The sequence below is a fragment of the Nelumbo lutea genome, chromosome 5 (assembly GCF_056320005.1).
Source record: "Nelumbo lutea isolate HS-2025 chromosome 5, American lotus-T2T, whole genome shotgun sequence".
Lineage (NCBI taxonomy): Eukaryota > Viridiplantae > Streptophyta > Magnoliopsida > Proteales > Nelumbonaceae > Nelumbo > Nelumbo lutea.
In genome coordinates, this window is record NC_142688.1 from 38,244,524 (window position 1) to 38,265,258 (window position 20,735).

Here is a 20,735-nt window from a genome sequence, read left to right on the forward strand (position 1 = left end):
TAAAAAGTGAATTACAAGATCCTAAAGATTTTAAGGAATTTTGGAAAATTTTAAGGATATCTTAAAAATTAACTTTAAACCTAGCCTAGGCATATTTTAGTAATTACCACCGGGTTCGAAGAATTATGTGCAACCCCATACTTCGTCCCTCTTCCGTAGGCCAGGTAAGAATCACCGCTCGTATCTGCACTGTCATCGTCATCTTCTCATAGATTCATGGCTATCAGATCTGGGTCTTTCTTGTAGCATTTTGAAGTTTAAAGAAGAAGAAGAAGAGCAGATTCAAAAGAGCATATTCAGATACAAGGAGAAACGAAAAAAGAATCTTTTTGCATCTCTTTTGCTTCTCAGCTTTTTTTTCTGAAAAAGCCAGAAAGTGAGGAATTGAAGAGGTTTTCGTGGGTATCATTACTCTGCTTCTTATTTAACCCCACCATCAGTTTCAGTTTCATTGAAGAAAACAATGCGAGTATTGCCGCTGCTCTCATGGCTCATCTTGCCCCCAATGCCAAGGATGTACTAGTGGGATGCAGAAGTATACTATGGGATGCAGAAGTACGGTATGGAATGCAGATTCCTCTGAGGTTCTCATGGCGTCGAAACGTATATTGGAGGAACTCAAGGATTTTCTCACATGACCATCAGATCTACTCTTTGCTGACAGATCCAAACCCCGATGAGATTGCTCACATGGCTATCAGATCTGCAATAATAAACCGCAACAGATGGAGCCACCGAAGAGATCGACGGTTTCTTTGACTTTCTCGCGAGAGATGGAGCCACCAGCTTCATATTTGTTTTTGGTTGTGATCATGGCTGAAATGCACCATCAAAGGTAGTGATCAAGGTAATGCACAAGTGATCTTTGCGTTGATCAGGTCAAAACAGCTCTTGGCTTCAATAATCTCGGTGGCGAATTCCTTGCTTTTGAAGTTGTCTCTTTTGAGGCTTTCTGCAATTTCCCTTTCATTGTTCTTGTCATTATGATGTAATTCTCAATGTCGTTCTGGTATTGGTGATCGAAGTCAAGCTTGAGAGAACCCATTGTGTGGGAAGTGAAGGAAACGGCATGAGACTGAGTTCGTACTAGATCTAACCGCCAGAGTCGATTGTTGGCGCCGGAGGAGCATGGAACCCGAGTCCGCCAGAATCAATTGTTGACACGCATGGAGTCCGAGTTCGTACTGGATTTGAGATCTCAGATCTGTGGTCTATGGGACCTAAAAGGTTTCGTCCAACCTTCTCTTCCCCTCTTCTCTCTCTCTACGTCATCTCTGTTCATTGCCACCCAGTTTTTCTCTTTTAACATAAGGGTAAAAGGGACATTTTATCATTTTCATTACAATTTAATGATGATAACTACTATCAAATAGTAGGGTTGATTTAAGACATACTCAATTAGCTAAACTATAAGGCTAATTTAAGAAATTTGTCCTAAAAAATAATATAATATAAATAATTAAGCACAAACAATATACAAAAGAATTCAAATCTGTGCCCTATTGCCTCTCGCCCCACAAACACCCCACACATTGAGCGTCCACCACCTGTCTATTTGCACGCAGTGAGCATTTCTGTGTGCGGGGCTAATAGGACGGCCATTAGCTTGTCCCGTTAGCCCCAAAACTAACTCAAAACCCTCATTTCTACATTCCCGCCCTCTTAATAGATCCATCTTGTGCTTAAACTAGTCATCCCCTGACCCCCTCAACTGATCCCTCCAGCCAATTCACCTTGACCAGGTATTCTTCAACACTCATGTTTTGTTTCGCTATTTTGTTTTCCATTTCAAATCAGAGAAACCCCTATTCTCTGATATTTTGTTTTCTCATTTTAAATTAGAGAAACCACCAACCATCTACAGTGACCACCGGCAATCCAGCCATTTCGCTGTCACAAGTACTCTCCATCTCTCATATCATCACTATTTCACACATTTTCTTTTTTTTTTCTTTTTTTTCTGATATTTTGTTTTTTTTTTATTTCAAACCAGAGAAACCACCAGCAATCAAGGTTCAAAATATCAATACCGGTGTATCGGGTGATACTTATTTTTTATTTTTTTCGCAACTGGTTCAGGGGAGCCAGTTTAGGCCTCCACCACACCCTGAACCGGTCAGACCCCCAATACACCCATTGTAGGGGTGTATTGGAGGGGTCCCGGAATGATACATATCAGCCGATATGGGCCGATACGTGTCAATACTTTGAACCTTGCCAGCAACAGGACTTTTTTCTTTGACACCAACGATACAACACACTGTAAGCAACAATAATAGAGTGAAAGCAATAAGAGAAGGATTTCATTCAATGAAAAAAGTTAAATCCCAACTCATCCTTCGAATTGGAATAAAAGAACAGAAAGAAAAGGAGAAAAATAAAACCTCAATTTCCTTCTTCTGTGTTTCTTGCCAAACTACTCTTCCAAGTTTCATCCACTAAATTCAAACAAAAGACACGAATACAGAATAAAACCTAAATGAGGAGGTTTAAAACAAATTCCACGGCAATAGAGTGACGATCACAATATACATCTCCAATACGTGAACCAAAAAATCCCATAATCAACATCAGAACCAAAACATAGAGAAAATAATAAAGCAAAGCAGACTTGTTGTGACGACAAACAAAAGATCAACACTGACATGCCATAATGATCGCCAGTGGTTTCTCTGATTTGAAATGAGAAAAGAACAGGAATTTCTTTGATTTGAAATGAAAAAACAAAATAGCAAAACAAAATATAAGTGTTGGAGAGTAACTGGTCATTGAATGAAATTGGATCCAAGCTCGGGTGGAGGGGAGAATGTAGAAACGAGGGTTTTGGAACTAACGGGATAAGTTAACGGCCATCCCGTTAGCCCCGCACATGGGAATGCTGACCACATACGAATAGAGAGGTGTTGGACGCTCCGTGTGTGGGGCATTTGTGGGGCGAGAGGCGGAGGGGCGCAGATTTGAACTCTATATAAAGCATTAGGCCCAAGCCCGGCCTAGCCCAGTCGTATTAGAAAATTAATTATTTTTTTATTGGTGGTTGTCATTCTGGCGAAAAGCACCTAAATCACTTCGTGGAATTTGAATGTCTACAAATTACAACTTGTACAAAAGTCTTGAGTTTACGTGGCAAAGATTCCATGTTAGTAAATATGCCGGGGCAAAGGACACGAGTCCATCGACTCCATTCAACTTGGCTCCTCGTCAATTTGATTTGAGCTAAATTGACCTTTATTTTTCATGCTAATTGTTGTTTTTTTTTTTTTTAATTTGCATGTGAGCCGCACAACCTGCTGACTAGTCGTACCGATTTAGCTGAAAAACATTAGAACAGCCCACTCTACATGTTCAAGAGCTAGCACAAAGAACCAGGATCATCCGAGCAGTGTTAGACTAAAATTGTCCCAACTGAAGCTGCACAATGGGAACTCGAACATCGAATTGGGATCTCTCTTGCCAAGAAAACACATTCCAACAACCTATCAATATATCTGGCACCGCACATCTCACCTTGAGACTGGATTGATCACAAAAATAAGATTTATTATGTATGAGATGTGTGGTGTGAAATGATGTTGAAAGGGTGTTGGAACGTATTTTATTAGCAGGTGATACGAACATCTCCCTTATCATTCATGGGGAGATTCTTGATGTGCTGACTGTAATGATTAGTTGGGACAATATTGGGAGCATTTGTTAGGAGCAGATCTAAATTCGTACCATCAACATGATTTATGTTAGACCCGATTAGTGGGAATAGCAGGTTAGTGGTGGTAGGGTACACATGCAGATTGCAGACACGCTGACTATATTGAAAACCTGCCTTTCCGCCAGACATGATGGGACCCACACAGCGTGCCCCACAATCCATCCCCCTCTTGCATCAGGAACATCTCCCCCTTGACAAGAACAGGAGATGTTCAATACACAAGGAAGATAGGCTGTGGGGCACCTGTGGGAGAGTTCAGATCTGCTGACCACAACACATTGCTGGCCGTGTTCACCCAGCCACACATTGGAAATATTGGTTATTAATCATCAAGGTTCCTGATGTACAACTGGATGAGTGTCACCAGCAATGTGTTGTGGTCAGCAGATCTAGACTCCCGGTGGGATGCACTCTGTCGGGACCCATCCGAACTCCCTTTCCACAGGTTGCCTATTCAGAGGGATGCCGAGTGACCAACTGAACTAGTAGGGCATCAGTAAAACTTTTTTTTTTAAGAAAAGCTATTACCTCCTATATATGACACCTCTGTATTTTGCATGTGGCAGAGGTTCAGTAAGTGAATTTGACAGGCCTACATGAGAGATGATTGATCATATGGATCCCTTTGGTCTCCCTCACCTGTGATGCGAAAAAAAAAATTTAATATCAATATCGATTTTAACATTTGCATATAGTCTCCAATTTTCCCCAACTGAGATGGATCAGTGGCAAGATTAAAAATGATTGTAATCATGAGAATCTAACAAAATCCCCAACATATGAAAGAAAATGGGGACAATAGAGAAGGGGCTGTTTGTTAACGGCTGGAATTGTTGAGTTGAACAACTTATTACTTTGTCTTTTAGTAGATAAAATTATGAACAATAAAACATTCATGTGTATAATATTCTTCCAACTTAAACTTCAGCTTCAGCCATTAAGGAAAAAGCAACCTCCAAAAGAACTTATTCACTAAAAAACAAAGAACTAAACTTTCAGCCACTTCACTGGTTATCAAGCGTTTCCTATGTGTAGCCAGAGGTTTAGAGCATTTACTGCATCAGTTCGCTGATGGTTATAGAAAAGATTGGGGAAGGCCATAACATAGTTCTAATGATACTATAACCAAGGAGGTAGCCCTTGATAGAGTGGAATAGCAAAACATAATTTCTGGAGCCAACCCATGTCGACTTTCTCCGGGCTGTGTCATGTTCTGCTATAAGGCCGTAGTCCTTGATATAGTATGAAGCCCAACTAATGCAGGCCACACAAGTTCGGATGCTTCTCTTTTCTTTTCTTCTTTTCTGTCAATTGGTTCATGTATCTACTTTTCTTCTTTTCTCTTTTTTTTTCTGATAAGGAGCCATCATTTCATAAGTAATACATGATAAGTGGTGCTACAATTGATTTGCAGCCTTGCAGGACAGACATATATTTATATGTATGCACGAAGTACTTCTAAAAGAATGGTACTCAAGAAAGTACTGATATTTTTGAATGAATTAAGAACAGTAAATTTAGGGAACTTACATGTACAGCACCTGCACTGCATGAAAAGCCACAAATTATCCTTCATCGGTACTTCAATGATGATAACGTGCTACATAAACTAGCAGGCAAAAATCAGTGTACTTCATACGATCTGCAGATCCCATTTCCAATACCTCCATGTTATTCCCCAATTCATGCAATGTCAGGCATACCACCTCCAAGAAGTCAAAACTTATGTTCCAAGAATACTACTTGCTAAAATGGGCGTCAGATAGCACTACAGAAAGTGCATTCTGTCCAGCAATTGGCATGAGATGCAAGTTGCATCCAAGGATATAGCAGAAAACGACAAGTTAGAACCTAGAAGGAATGAAAATGAAGTCCTTCAGTCAGAGTACTCCCTTGAAGATATCTTGTTTGCAAGCATAGAAAAGATGCCCCATTAACCAATTAAGCAACCTATGAGATGAGCTTATATTTGTGCATAAAGGAGTTCATTCCAGGTGTCAGGAATGCCAGGTAGGCACCAATGCAGGCAATCGTTAACACCCTCTGTGGCTTTAATGCTGTAGCGGGATATATGGGCCTCATCTCTCAGCTGAGAAATGGCAGTTATATCCAAAATCTTGACCCTTGTACCCTTTACAGCACCATCCACGACAGGATCACTAGATTCATCTTGTGAAACTTCACTTCCTCCAGCCAATGGAGTGGTATTATCACATCTACCCCCAGTATTCCAATCCCCATTAGAGAAATGCCTTGGTGAGATGGTCCTGAAAAAAGCTCTCAACTTTGGATACTGGGGAAGCTGTGTATCTAGCCATTTGACAACACTATATATAGTGAAATTCTTCGCATTACCAACCTGTGCACGTTTTCTATCTTTATTGGGCATACCATCCACATACATCACCCACCGGTTTGCCTGAAGTTTCCCTCTGTTCCAGTGATGTCCAGTATTCAGAACCAAGACATCAAATCTGTGAAGGTTCCTGCGCATGAAAGCAGGAGGTCTATCAAGGTGCATGGCATAATCTGTAGCTGGATCTGTGATGTTCACGGGTTCCAAGTCACAAAGGCTTGCAGACCAGTAATACAATATGGTGGTATTTGTGCTTGGGAACTTATAAGCCCATCCATCAGGACGAATAGAACCTGGTGCTTTGAAAAGACCATACTCTCCACCAACATCTTCAACTTCCGGTGCGTCTTTACCACTTGTAACCATACACATAAGAGATTGGAATTGCTGCCTTCCTAATGAATCTCCTATAAAAGCAATAGCCTTGTCCCGCATCCTGGATTCACCATGATCACCATTAGAGCACTAGACATCATCATAAAATCCTGATACTGTAACGGGGGGGGGGGGAGAGAGAGAGAGGAGGCTTAACAGCTCTTCCTGGGTTAGAACCCAAGCAAATTGTCATGCAAGCAGAACAACGGAGGTATCTACCTTCTCAAGAATGTTGATCCTTCAAATTCTGGCATCTCACAATTTTCAGGCTGCCATCTAAATCCTTCATAGGAAAAATCTGTGCGCTGGGTAAGTCTACAGGCCCACATTTCAGACAACCACTGCTTACATCCAAACCCAGAATACAGTGGCCGCTTGCTGTCAGAGACCCATCTACCCTTGGCATAGTTGCAAACTGCAATAGTGAAAAACTTAAGCTCTAAGAATTAATCAAGTTACATGAGAGAGAAAGAGAAAGAGAGAGAGAGATCTAGATGTCTAAATAACTAGGATTTCTGATAACCAAATACACTTTGGACCAAGTCCCCTAAATTGTAACAAGTGCAGTCCAGATTTTGAATGCATATTGTTTTAAGTATCTATTTGGGAAGGCTGAAGTACAGCAGCTTGTGGCTTTCCAAAGTGGGTCCTACACAGACAGCATTTAAGCTATTTTTGGTGAAAAATCCGGAGAGCCCAAATTGGCTGCTAGTCAATCATTTTTTGGGCTGTCCACTTAACCTCTTTAGATAGCTTATTTGGAGTGACTCAAGACAGCTGAACCAGCTTAGGTGAATGTTCAGATCAGCCCACCCAAGAAGGCACTAAGTTTTTCAGACAAACTTAAATCATGCCCAAATAACTAGCAGTCCAGCACTGTCATGCTTATTAGATGGACCTGGCCTAGGATGAGTGACAAGAACATATTCATTTGATAATAACTCCAAAATCTAGATTTTTCACACTAAATTATATCTTACCTGTGCCAATTGCTCATAACTTACAAGACACAAAATACGGATATACAAAAGAAGCAATTTTTAAATCATTGAACAGGAGACTCTACCTCTCTTCTCTGTGTCAACTATTTTCAAACCCCATTTGTTTTCTCTCTCCTTGGAAGAGCTGGCAATCTTGGAAGACATTGGTGCCTCAGCAAAACCTTGTTCTTTTTGTCCACTTCCTGTTTCCCCTGCTGTCTGTGCATCAGGAAGTTCCTCCACTATCTCCTCTGTTGTCTTAATAGACAGCAAGGGATCTGCAGGAGCAGCAATTAGAATCATTGTTTCAGAAGTGAAAAACCAAAAGCCAAAACAAAACAAAACTATGGTATAGATCTTGAAGGAACTTTTAACTCAGACACTAACATGTCAACTAGTGTTTTAAAAGGTGTGGGAGGTGTATCCCTGGAGGCACGCCTCTAGGCAAGGTGCCCCCAAAATGCCCTGAGGCATATGCCAGAGGTGTTAATAATTGTCAACATGTTGGAATCATATAGTAATTGTTGAGAAAAATGGGGAGGCAAATTAAGAGATCCATACATTAAAGAAGTTCAAAATGCATACTAGTTTGAAATTTCTGTAATCTTTAAGACTAAGCTAAACAGAAAGACAAGAAATGGAAATGATTAATTAGTTGGTAAGTAGCTTTTTGCAGATTAACCTATTCTTTTCCTATATTTATCATTAATCTTTTTCCCTTTGCTGCATCAACAAATTTTATTTAGGAAGAGGAAAAAAAAGGAAATTAGAAATTTACAAAGAAAAATCCCTGAAGACACTCTGAGAATTACCTACAAAGAATTTGCACCCTTGACCCTACCACAGAATTCATCTGAGGAAATCAAGACATCACCTAAAAAACCCCTTCCAAGCATCAAATGATAGACAAGAAATACAAACTTCCCAAAAAACCAAGATGGGAATCAACTGTCAACCCAAACAAGAATCCCACATTAAAGATGAAATGTAATAACACAACAAGATACCATATAGCATAGATTAGACAACCATAACAGACATCACACTCAAAAGATACCCAGCAAAAGCCAAAATCCACAAAATAAAAGCTAGCCCATTAAAATGAGGCATCCAATTTCAAAACCACGGAAAGAATCTAATACTTGTCAAATCCTAATTAGACCTGTTCATGGGCCAGGGTTGGGCTTAACTTCTGCCAATGGGTCCAGCATGAAGCCTGAGCACAAAGCAGTGTAAAATGTTCATGGGCCAAGCCCAAAGCCCATATCATAAACAGGTCTATTTCTAACATATCCTGCATTCTTCTTCTTTCCTCCTTTTGTTTACAGGATCATTCAGTTCATATTTTATGCTAAACTTTTTTAAATATCTTCTTTTTATTCTTGAATAGTACATGTTACCAAGCAGGAGCTAATGGTTAAACCTTTTTCTCCCCCCAATTCTGTCTAAAGATCTTTTTCTTGATGACGAAACTTCTGAAATTTAACCACTGTACTTGCAAGTCTTCTAGTCACCTTGTCATCCAAGGGGTCTTATGGAACAACTTGTCCATTTAAAAAGGTTGCAGACATTGAATCAACAACTGCCTCTTAAAACTAAGTTTCCTCTTCTACGGAAGAAAGTATATTGGTCCTGATAGGTGAATTTGCATGCTCTCCTTAGGAACAGATGGAAGGGTACTTAAGTACTTCCTTGTACCAAGAGACCCTATTTTCCTATCTGGTTTGCATCTCCAAAACCTGAACCTACAAATGACCAATGTTTATAGGTTAACTTTAGATGTGATTCAAACCAATAAAATTAGTAGAATATTTTAGAATAAAGCAAAAGAAATTAAGGAAGAAAAAGACAGCAAGAAGAAGAAGGAAGATTGGAGAAAAAAGGAGTAGTTCGATAATCTCCTATTTCTCCCACTAATCCTTTTAATAAACTTGTACATAATTTACAAAATTGCCCTTGAGTAAGCGTCCACATCAGCACTATACTTAGAAAACATAAACAAGAGCTAAAGGCCCATAAAGAAAAGGCCCAATAAAAAAACATAACAAGAAAGAACTAATTAGAAAGACACTAATGGGCTAGGGCCCATTTGGCCCAGTCTCTCTACAACTTTCAAACAAGGTTCAAAATATTGATACGCCCGATATGCCAGTAGGGGTGTATCGGGCATTTCGATACTTGTTTTTTTACTTTTTTTTTTCAAAACTGGTTCAGGGGAGCCAGTCTAGGACCCCTCCATCCCCTGAACCGGTCAGACCCCCAATACACCCACTGTAGGGGCGTATCAGAAGGGTCCCAGAACAATACGTATCAGCTGATACGGGCCGATACATAACGATACTTTGAACCTTGCTTTCAAACCTCAATTCATCACACCAGGAAGTGGTTCTATCAAGATGACTAGAGAAAAGAACATCTACATCAATCACTACCCAGATTACGGTTTGCTTCTTGCTCCATTTCAGCAACTGAAAGGGAATATGATTGGCTTTGGTTTGAATGTTGACCTTAAATGCATGCTGACCAAAAAAGAAAATTATTCAACTTGAATAGAACATCCCCTCATATTTCTTCAATGGTTTAATCCTTTGGAGAAAATTGCTTGTTATTTTCTCAAATTGTCTCATTTTCTCAGTTCAGTTCATTACCTTGCATCTTATACTCAAGTATACTCCTGATAACCTGACCAGTAAAATGGAAAATAATGCCTAAATAATGAAAATAACCATGTTCCTAAAAAAAAAAAAAAACTGGCAAGTATGAGCTGTGAAACAAACCTGAAGGCATCTCAAACTGTTCCTGCACTGTGAGCAATGTAAGTGGGGTTCTTTCCCATGCCCAAAGAAGGATAGTTGTGAAAATGAGGACTGTGAGAGTAAGAGAGAGTAGTTTTCCCCTCAATCTGTAAATGTTTCCTCCTTTCATCTGAATAATACAGCACAAAATACACAGAACCCTGTTCAAATCTTTGGTTAAGGATATACAAATGCTGTCTTGGACATTAAAATCTTTGAACTTTCTCCCTGAGGGCAATATTCACCACGAACCCATCCTTTTTCTGTCAAACTGCAAAAGTTGACAGCATCAGCTGTACATAGAGAAGAAAAAGATATAAATTCAGTGTTGAGAAGTATAAATCCAATCATGAAATGACATCAAATTATGCAAATAATTTGGTGAAAAACTGTTTGGTTGGTCTCAAAAGAGAGCATATATTAGATTAGTTCACAAATGTGAAGATGAAAACTATATTTTTTTGGGTGGTTAGGGGTGGGGGATAAAGGTAACTAAAGTATTTGTATTGATCACATGTGGCAAAAAAAGAGTACAAGAGAGGATGTACAGGAACACACAAAACTAAACAGTCCCACCCACAACTAAAACATAAAAATACTCAGGCAAAGTCCTCTCAATCCCTGATTTAGCTAGTTCATCAGCCAAGGAATTTAACATTTTAACTCCCTAGGAATCCATCAGATCCAAGTGGCCAGCAATGTAAGGTGATCACTAATTTCGTTAAGATAGTGAGGAGTACACACCACAGACTACTCCCAACTGTTTTTCACCACCTGATGATGTTTGATGGACCTCACTCAATCAATAGGGAAAGAAGACATAACTGATTGGAATGTAAATACTAATAATGAAGAGTCCAAATGTGTCAGTTTAACAACTTTGTAGGTTCGCCATCAAATTGCAGGTTAAAAATATACCTGCCAATTATTATCAGGTCTAATCAGGCCAGACCTGATAGCCCCAATTAATAATTGGGCCGGTTCTTGGTCTGTTATTACAGAAACTATTGGGTCTGGTTTGGAACTGATTCTGCTCATTTATATATCTGATCGGGACCAGGTCTACCCTGACCCAAACCAGACCTAACCCATTGACAGCACTATTTTCCCCTTAATCTTTAGTTATAAAGCAGAAGTTTCATTTTTCATGTTATCATTTTAACCTTATCCATCTGCTTGGGCTACATAGCTCACCTTATCCATCGGGACTGGTCCAAGTAAATAGCAGATTTTATATGTGTTGTAGTGGCTTGGCAAGTCAAGCAACAATCTTTTACATCAATGTATATTCAATCAGCTCAAAATCTCATTCCAAACATACATTGTATAATCCTTACCTGGATTTTCCTAGAAGTCAAATAGAAAATACCTAAAATATACCAGCTTAGTCATGTTGAAATTATAAACACTTGAATATGCTGTTTTGTGATGTTTAGCCTACACATCTCAATAAAAAAGAGCTTCAAGCTTAAAAAACAAGTGATGGACCCAAAGGTTATGTCCCAACCAAGGTAAGAAGAAATGTTATTAATTTGAAAAAAAAAAATGTATAACTGTATCTCTTCTTTAAGAAAAATGTATATAATTCTAAGCCAACATTGACAACTTTGTATCCTCAAAGAATGTGAAAGGCATCATAAACAACCTTGAATTCATGCCAATCTATCCTGAAACAAAGCCCATTATGCAAAAATATCCACACTAAATTTCACAACACCATAAACCACTAGGCTACCTCCAAAAATCAAAAATATAGAAATTGGCAAAATTCAACTGAATAGAAAATAAAGCCTTTTATTTCATTAGCTAGATATTTAAGAAATATTAAAGACATGTTTAGTTCCTTAGGTCCCTTGTTCAAACAAGTCTATACCCCACATTGTGTTGCAGATTACCTCTACCAGTGTATGTATGGCCTTCAGAAATATCTTGAAAATTTAAAGACAAGAAAAGAAAAAATAATTCTTCATGTCACATGGCTGCATGCTACAAATATGAAATCATCCTAAGTTCAAATACATGGATCCATTTGGCACTGCACCTCATCTACCACAAGTCAAAGAAAAGAATGCAAGCAGAATCCAAAACCTATAATGTGTAAACATTATAAGTTAAACCAAATGTGTAAACAAAAAAAGAATGACAAGCATCTTCGGGGAAAAAAGTTAGACTAAATGTAGTTTTCTTCAAAAGGTTGCTGTGTGATTGAGCATGCACTATAAAAGCATTCAATATTGGGTTATCGTTTGGCTGGTGGGTAAAGAAAGTTAGACCTACCAGACTACCCCCCACAAGTCACTAGCAGCCTTATAGAATTCATTCAATTAAGAGTGCTCTATAAAAAGATGCTTAGTCTTAGACTTCAATTTAAGATTTGTGGACAGCCTTGCATTTTATTCTTGTAATATTTAGAAAATAACATTCAAAAGCAAGACCTTTTAAACCATTCAATAACTAATCTGCAACTATTCCACCACTTTAACATACAAAATAATGCTCCAATGACAGAATGTTCAGAAGCCTATGAAAAGATTTGATCCCCATAGGCCATAACAAGCTACTATGCAATTAGAAGATTAGCTTGTTGGACAACAATAAGCATTTAAATCTAGTATGTGAGTATGTAGCAGAAATTAAGTGTAAGGTTATAATTCACATAAAAGAATGGACTTCACAAAACTTTGATCAATATTGAAATCATCAAAAGACTGTAATACAGAAAGAGAGCTTCCACCTTGGTGAGGAAAACAGTTGTGCAATACCTAGGTTATGTATCACGAAACATTTGCTCTTATATTAGCTGACTTAGAACTTCAGAACAGAGTCTTTATACTCTAGAACTCTCAAACCTCAATAATTTAATACTCTTGATAATATAGGTTAGGGTTGCGGTCTTTATTCTCTTCATTGACAGATCCAGACCTCACTTTTTCCAATCTCAGTATCCTTCTACCACAAAGGCACCCTGAGCTCCAGGTTCCATTACACGAATAGAATCCACTTGATCAGAACAAAACTCCAACATCTCCAAATCCATGTGCACCCAAATTGCTCCACCATTTACCAGGAATACAACAGATTAATAAAAAAGAAGGTTTATATGAAACAAACCCTTGTTCAAGCAGAACAGAATCCCTAAACCCGAAACCAACCTTGATCCCAAGATTTATCAAATAAAAATTATCCATTACTCTCAGTAACAATGAAATCCCAGACAAATAATTTTTTCTACCATGTCCTTTCGAATGAAACAAGTTCCCCTTCTTCCAAGAATAACAGAGCTGAAATTTAACACAAATATCAAAAAACAAAATACAGAATCTCACCACAACTGACAAGATAAAGTTTTCATCCCATAACCCACGTAACAACATGCCTTGCCAAATAAACCCCATTCGTCCTCATTGGCCCTGCATACGAAACTTCATTTCAAAAAGGATGAGAACGAGAGAGAGAGAGAGACTCACTCTTGTTTGTTGTCTCAACTTAGCTCTACCCAAATAAATGAACCCCATGCCATGAATCAAGGCATAACACAACAATGAAATAAAGGCATGCAACTATGAATGCAATATAAAATCATAATCCAAATTTTATTTAACAACACGAAATCTTCGGTTAAACCTCACTAAAACCTTAATCCTAACATCATAACCATGATTTGAAACACATAAAAGGAGTCAAACGAGGAAAAAATTCAAATTGAAATAAAATGAAAAAAAAAAAAAAAAAAAAAAACTCACACGGTAGCAGTAGTCACCGGTGAAGAGGAAGATAACCAGCAACTAGGAAGACAAAGGCAAATGACGAAGCTGAACAGTTTTTAAAGCGAAGAGGCAAGCTCTAAGTTGTAATCCGTTGTCTATTCCCTGTTCATTTATACCAAAAAATAAAAGTAAATATATAAATAATATCTCAAACGAGGAATGCTATGCGTAACCAGTGGAATGAAATGGAGAGAGAGAGACAGATCTCCGTCTCATCACCTAACTCCACAGATCTGAGTTATGATCTGTTAAGAACACTCGCCGATAGATCTGAGAGGTTTTCATCATATATCTCGCCGGTAATCGCCGGCCATGGGAACCAAATCACTCAAAAAATAAATAAATAAATACTCACCGACAAGCCTCTCTGGTCGGCAAGCTTAGAAATAGGGATCTTCAGGGATTCTTCTAAACAACCCAAAAAAAAAATATCCAAAATTAAGAAAATGCTCGCGATGCTAAAGAACATGTAGTCTCACCTTTGATCGCCGGACGTCAAAATCGTCAATGTCAAAGGCGGTGGATGCTTGAATTTCTTCCTTACAACAGTCTCCCGGAAAATTTTCGACCTCTGTGGGAAATTTTTCTCAGGGAAATGGGGTCTCACTTTTTCGAAGGCTGTGGAGTGGATGGAGGCTTCAATGTCTTTCTTTACAACGGTCTCTCGAAATCCCGTCCTTCCGTCTCTCCCGCCATCCTCTCATTTTTTGTCGAGCCAAACATCCGAAAATAGGGTAAATTACTCATACGTCCCCAGCATTTTCATCAAGTGCTAATACTTCCCTCCCGTTTATGTATTTGCTAATACCCCATTGAACATAAAACTTCTGACTCCGGATCTCCTCTACAGAAGAACTCTCGCCACGCTTATCCACAACACACTATCCCATGCATTGGGAATATATCCCTATATTATATAATAGTAATACTATGTTTGATATTTCTACGGCTTGAAACACCCTAACACCGTATATATCATTTATGGCGGGTCTCACTTTTATGGTGGCCCATTTTCATAGCAAGATTTATGACATAAGATCAAGTTGGTAACTTGTTGGAGTGTATTTGTTGGGAGGAGATTCTGAACTCCAAGGGAATATAGATGTTAGAGAAAATTAAAATAATATTAGTTATTTTCTTAAAATGTCTTATGAGACTCATAGTTTATGTTCTTAGCTCAAATTTGATTGATGTATAAATATATTTATTGTAAATGAATAAAAGTACATTATTGTTTTATATTGATATTGGTATGTTTCTATAAAATTACTCTTTAAATTTGATACTTATGAGACTCATATTAGTTTAGGATGTTCTTAACCATTAGATAAATTTTGGGAGTTTATCCTACTAAGGCTGTCAAAGAAGTTGGGGCAATTTGTCTCAACTATTAGGGTTAGACCCAAAGTACATGCAATGTGTGTTTAGTTTAAACACTAAACCTTGACCATTTTCTAATTATGTCGTAGACATTGGAGATTAATGGGTAAAACTGTAAAATTATACATAACTCCTAGACTTGATTATTACACTAGATATTGAATTGAGTTGTCTTTGATATGCCAATCAATGAGATCCATTGAGGGTCAAAACCTGGATATGTTGGGGCAGTTCGAGAATTTACTTAAGTGGATGATTATAGTGATAAGATCGGTCCCTTTGTCGAACAAAGTGAATTATAGGACTTACAATTTCTCTGATGAAAACCTAAGTTGTCAATAGTGGATTTCAATTATATTTGAGGTTTTGTTTTGTTATATATATGTATATATTATTGAAAATGTTTGCAAAATATTTTAATTATTGGAATTCATCCGAGCAAAGAGTGTGACACCATACCTTGCAACAAGAAAGAGGTCATTCCCTGTTGAATAGTGTTTGATCATTATAAGCCAAGAGGTTAAGTCTATTATCCTTGGGTCTTTATAGGATGGTTGAATTCAATGATAATTTAGTGTAAATGTTGAACCCATATTGAGCCCATAGTGATGTACTCAGGGGTTCATTGTGTTTAATAGTGAATTTAGACAAGCCTTTTCACAGAAGCTAGGCTAAACCCAAATGGACTTATGTGAGGTCATTGTGGGGTCCCACACCATACAAATTAGACCTAAGTTGGCCATGCAACATCCTTGGGTCGTGAGCCTTATAGTTGATGGGCCTAAGGCCCATAATTAATATGATTAATTAAGTTGTCATGTAACATGGGGCAAATCTAGGTTTGGATCTAGATATGGAAACCTAATCTTATAATAAGATAAAGTATATCTCTAATTAGAATCCATATCTGATTTAGATTTGGATTATCTCTTAATTAGACTATGAGATAGCTCTATAAGAGATTATAAAAGGGGAGGGGATGGACCAGTCCAAAACATCTTCATAATTTTGCAGTTTTTTGTTTTCTTTTTACCCTTTTGTCTCCCAGTTTTTTCACAGTTCGACCTCAACTACTGGGACTGATATAGATTAGTTTTTCTCTTATTTTTGCAAGAAAAATTCAGGGGATATTAGGCTCAACTTCCCTAGTTCGACCCAAGCAGTTGGATTGTAGTTTTGTTAAAAACTATGTTGCTAATCTGACTTCAAGAATATACTGCACCATCTTTAGTGGATGCTAGTTTTAAGACTGATTTGGGCATGAACTTCCACCTTGGGTTTTGCATTTGTGGTATTCGTATCAGGTATACATCTCCCTCTTTGATTGGTTTCAAATATGGTCTAGTTCAGTACAAGACCAATCTTGAAAAATGCAATTTTTCAAAACATAGGGAATTCGATTCCCTAAAGGAATAGGAAATTTTTGAAAATTTGCCCAAGCATCTAGCAAGGTTCGGCCACCCATCTTATGGATCCTAACAGTTTATCATCTCAAACTTTAATTTATTTTTGACCTTTTAATTTTTTATTTTAAATGTCATGACACTTCCCATGCTAAAACTGATGGTTTGTTATTTATTAGTAGAAAGGTGGAATCAAGGTTTAAAATATCAATACTATTTTTATGTGTTTTAATTATTTAGAAAAAACTTTTTAAAATCAACTTAAAGTAGGGGTGGATTCAAGTTGAGTCAAGTCGAATAGTACTAGGCTAGAGGTCGTCTTGAGGCTATTTATAAGGCTCAAGCTCGATTTGAGCCAGAACCTTGAGCTTGAGCTTGGCTCAAGTTAAGAGCTCTTAACTTAGAGTGTGGCCGTTTAGAGTGTGGCTGCCAAGCGTTAATGAGGCTTGTAAGCCAGCTCGGTTCATGAGGCGGTGTCAGTGGAGGTGGCAGGTGACCGTTTAGAGTGTGGCCGCCAAGCGTCAGATCCCAAGTCAGTCAGGTGTGGTGCCCTCAGGCATGGACTTCCTTAGTGTCAGGCATGGTACGACTTGTTTGGTTTTGGTGCCCAGAAGGTGATGCGGAGTGGTGAGCGAGGCGAAGTCTTGAGTTCGGAGGTATCTATAGGGTTGGACTGTTTGGTGAGGTATATCCCGAGCTGTTACAAGGTCAGCCAGTTCGGCGAGGTATATCCCGAGCTGTTACAAGGTCGGTCAATTCGGCGAAGTATATCCCGAGCTGTTACAAGGTTGGTCAATTCGGCGAGGTATATCCCGAGCTGTTACAAGGTTGGCTAGTTCGGATTACTCTGGTTTTGGGCCAAGGGTGAGTTCAGGCCCCCCGTAGGGAGTTCGGTCCGTTGGTGTCCCCTTGTTCACGCCTTAGGCTTGGCCCTTTTGCCGAGCTGTTGTTTCTGCCACGTGTCGCATAACTCTGAGGTCGGGCCAAATCTTCCTTCATCAATTGCCCCCCACTCCTTGCGCCAAGGGTCTTTCCCTGGTGCGAGGAATTTCGCGAGGTAGTAGGTGGATTTGCCTCATCCTTTGGATCTTGACTGCGTGAGTTGCTTTTGCCAGGGTTCTTCGGTTTCCATGAAGGCTGGAAACGTGCCTACTCATAAATGTTGATGTTTGCGACAGTGCGCGTTTTAAATTTCAAAAATTCACGCCGCTGGGACGTGACAGCAGTTCATTCAAAAAGGCACGCCACTGCTGTACGTGCGCGGGCGGCTGTCAGGGAGACGAGCGGCACAATCAGTTTCGGAAAGACGTGTGTCCGTGTGACGTCAGTTTCAAAAGGCGTGCGCTGACGTTTCGCTCTTTTCGGAAAGACGTGCGCCAATCACGTCTTGACCTTATGGGACGTGCGGTCAGCGAAAACGCGAGCCGTTGGATCGTCTTTGAGCTCGCGTCCAACTTTTCATCTCATGTCCAAGTTTTTTCCAGCTTGCATCAAGGCTGGTTACATAGCCTTCAAGGTTCTTTGGCTTGTTCCTGTTTCCGGAGCCTTCAAAACTTTCTTCCGGTGAGTATCTTCCTAAATCCACCTTTTCCTCAATGTCTAGCTTTGATAGCTCAGACGACTCTTCAAGTAGGGCCGACGTAGGTTCTACCAACTGAGCCGTGTCCCCCGACTGCCTCAGTGATTCTGAGGTGGAACTCGATGACTATGAACCAGTAGGCCGAGCCGCCTCGGGCAGTTTGGCGTCTACCTCTCGTCGAGGTCGGATGCTAGACAGGTTTGGTCCCTCGACCATGACGCCCGAGGGGCTTCAATCCATACTTATGTCTTACAACCTTCCTGGGGGGTATACATAATTTATTCCTTCGGGTAGATTTCCTTGGGAACACGGTCCTGATGAGATCGTGCTTTTTCGAGAGCAGCTCGCTGCGGGGTTGCGACTTCCTTTCCACCCCCTTCTCGTCGAAGTCATAAACCACTTCGGTGTCACCATTGGACAACTTCATCCGAACTCTATTTGGAACCTGGTGGGGACAGTTTCCCTTTTTTGCGAGCAAAATTTCCCCTTAGACTTAGAGATATTCTCCTCCATCTTGATGCTCAAGAGAGAGGCGGGTTCTCTTCCTGGGGGAAGACGGGCGTATTACCTTTCTCCTCGCCAGGGTTTTAAGCTTCTGCACGATCTTCCTAATAAGGTCCCGGCGTGGAAGCAGGACTACTTCGGTGTGCGAAGTGCACAAGGATGGCCCTTTCGGACTGGGTGGGGTGAGGCCGCTCCTGATTCAGGTGTTACTCTTGATAAAGAGACGGTGAAGGGCCTCCGGCAATGGGCACGGCAAGGTTTAAAGTGCCATCACTACTTAACGGAGGCCAAGCTTATTGCGGTCTGCCTGAGTTCGGGTAGGTTTCTAGCTATGCAGTTTCTTACTTGCTTTGTTCTTTCATTTTTTCTGATGTCGAACTCGTTTCTGCAGGTGTGATGGACGCGGAGAGAACTTGTGGGGGGCGTGTGTTCCAAGGTATGAAGAGGAGGAAGCGGGTCGCCAAGCGAACTCGTACCGAGCTGCTCCTGGATGGGGAGCCCCAAGTTCCAGACCACACGCCGGAGGATCTGCCTAGGGAGCCCGAGGTGACTCCATCGATGCATGAAACTGCCGGGGCGCCTTATGCTGAGACCACTCATATGGGCGCTCCTGCGTACTCAAGTGCTCCTACTCACTCTGGGTCCGCTCATACGCAGGCTGGGCCCTTGGGTTCGGGAGCTCAAGGGGAGTTCAGGAGCGTGTTGACGCCGAACTACGCTCTTCAGAAGAGTAGGCTCTTCAGAAGAGTAGGGAGGCTACTTTTCTTGAGGAGATCGCGGCGTGGACCGATCTTCCCTTGAATCAGGTCGCCTGTTGTGCCGTAACACATGCTATGGTGGTAAGTAAGATTTCGTCTGTCTTTTTCATTTCCTGTCGCTTTTGCTATTATTGCTCACTTGTTTCTTTTGGCAGGTGAATTCTTCAATTCATGCCTTAGCGGCCCAAGTGGAGAGGAGCTCGCGACAGGCGCGAGCTGCTGAGGCTGCCGCTCATGCTACTGAAGAAGCTTTCCGTTCTGCAGAGGCGAATACCCGGGCTGCTGAGGCGACCGCTTATGCTGCCGAAGAGGCTGCTCGCGTCGCAATGGCCAGACAAGCAAGATCTCAGCGTGACGCCGAGGCCATTGGGGTAGTTGTCAAGCATATGATAGACTTGAAGTTGGATTTGCAGCATCAAGTTGAATATCTTCAGGAGGACATCAGGGAGAGAACACCAATTTTTTCCCAAGGCATTGAAGACGCCAAGAAGAAGGGCGTTGAAGACTACATTGCCTCTCCGCGTTTTGAGGATCTGATGGTGGATTCTTACAGGAGGGGGTTCAAATTGAGCAGGTGGGTGATCCGGAATACGTACCCCGACCTCGACGTTAGTGCCATATTCACTTCGCGTATAACTCATGAGATGGCCAATGCTGTCGATGGCGAGCCGGACTCTGAAGGAGAGGCAGGGCCTTCGGGTGTTGTTGAAGTGCCTTCTGATGGCGAAGAAGTAGCTTCGGGCATGTAACAAATTTTTTTAAGCGCCTTCTGATGGCCAATGTACTCCTGTTTCTTGCAACGGAATAGATAATCTTTTTTCCCAAGTGTTCTTTTTCCCCGAACTGATTCTTTGTCGAACTGAATATGCCACTTTTTGCCCAGGTTATTATACTTCCGTGACCTGTTTTTCCGCGAAGGCTTTTTGCAGCGAACTGATTTTTTGCCGAGCTGATAATATGCTTGACTTCTTTGCTTGTTTACGCCGAGGTTCTTCTTGGCTCTGCATCGTGGCAGATAGGACCTGATTTCGTCCACTTCACTTGGCGGTTTATAGGTAGTATTGCCTTAAGTTCACAATGTTCCACGCTCGAGGTACTTGTTTGCCTTCCAAGGTTTCGAATTTGTATGCCC

General features: G+C 40.4%; 1 protein-coding gene across 8 annotated transcripts; it reads right to left on the reverse strand.

The window, feature by feature from the left end:
* Window positions 1-248: 248 nt before the first annotated feature.
* Window positions 249-14,741, reverse strand: TBL14 (TRICHOME BIREFRINGENCE-LIKE 14). Of its 8 annotated transcripts, none has more exons than XR_016098607.1 (8): window positions 14,459-14,741; window positions 13,956-14,081; window positions 10,195-10,505; window positions 7,504-7,695; window positions 6,657-6,852; window positions 5,237-6,498; window positions 4,235-4,345; window positions 249-1,274 (listed from the first exon to the last, which is right to left on the reverse strand). XR_016098607.1 is itself a non-coding variant. In XM_088942391.1 (6 exons), the coding sequence occupies exons 3-6, from the start codon at window positions 10,340-10,342 to the stop codon at window positions 5,670-5,672; spliced, it is 1,365 nt and encodes a 454-aa protein (XP_088798517.1). In that variant the 5' UTR covers window positions 10,343-10,505; window positions 13,956-14,081; window positions 14,459-14,741; the 3' UTR covers window positions 5,177-5,669. The 8 variants fall into 8 exon arrangements, 1 of the variants encoding a protein (XP_088798517.1); XR_016098608.1 differs by having other exon boundaries at window positions 249-1,299; XR_016098609.1 differs by having other exon boundaries at window positions 10,195-10,483; window positions 14,459-14,737.
* Window positions 14,742-20,735: the final 5,994 nt, after the last annotated feature.

What these genes read in the sequence shown, in the direction of transcription:
- TBL14 (XM_088942391.1), bottom strand. Translation starts at nt 10,342, where the DNA reads ATGAAAGGAGGAAACATTTACAGATTGAGGGGAAAACTACTCTCTCTT. An exon ending in ACAGTTTGAGATGCCTTCAG is followed by an intron (nt 7,696 to 10,194) that starts GTTTGTTTCACA and finishes CTGCTCCTGCAG; the next exon opens with ATCCCTTGCTGTCTATTAAG. An exon ending in AGTTGACACAGAGAAGAGAG is followed by an intron (nt 6,853 to 7,503) that starts GTAGAGTCTCCT and finishes TCACTATTGCAG; the next exon opens with TTTGCAACTATGCCAAGGGT.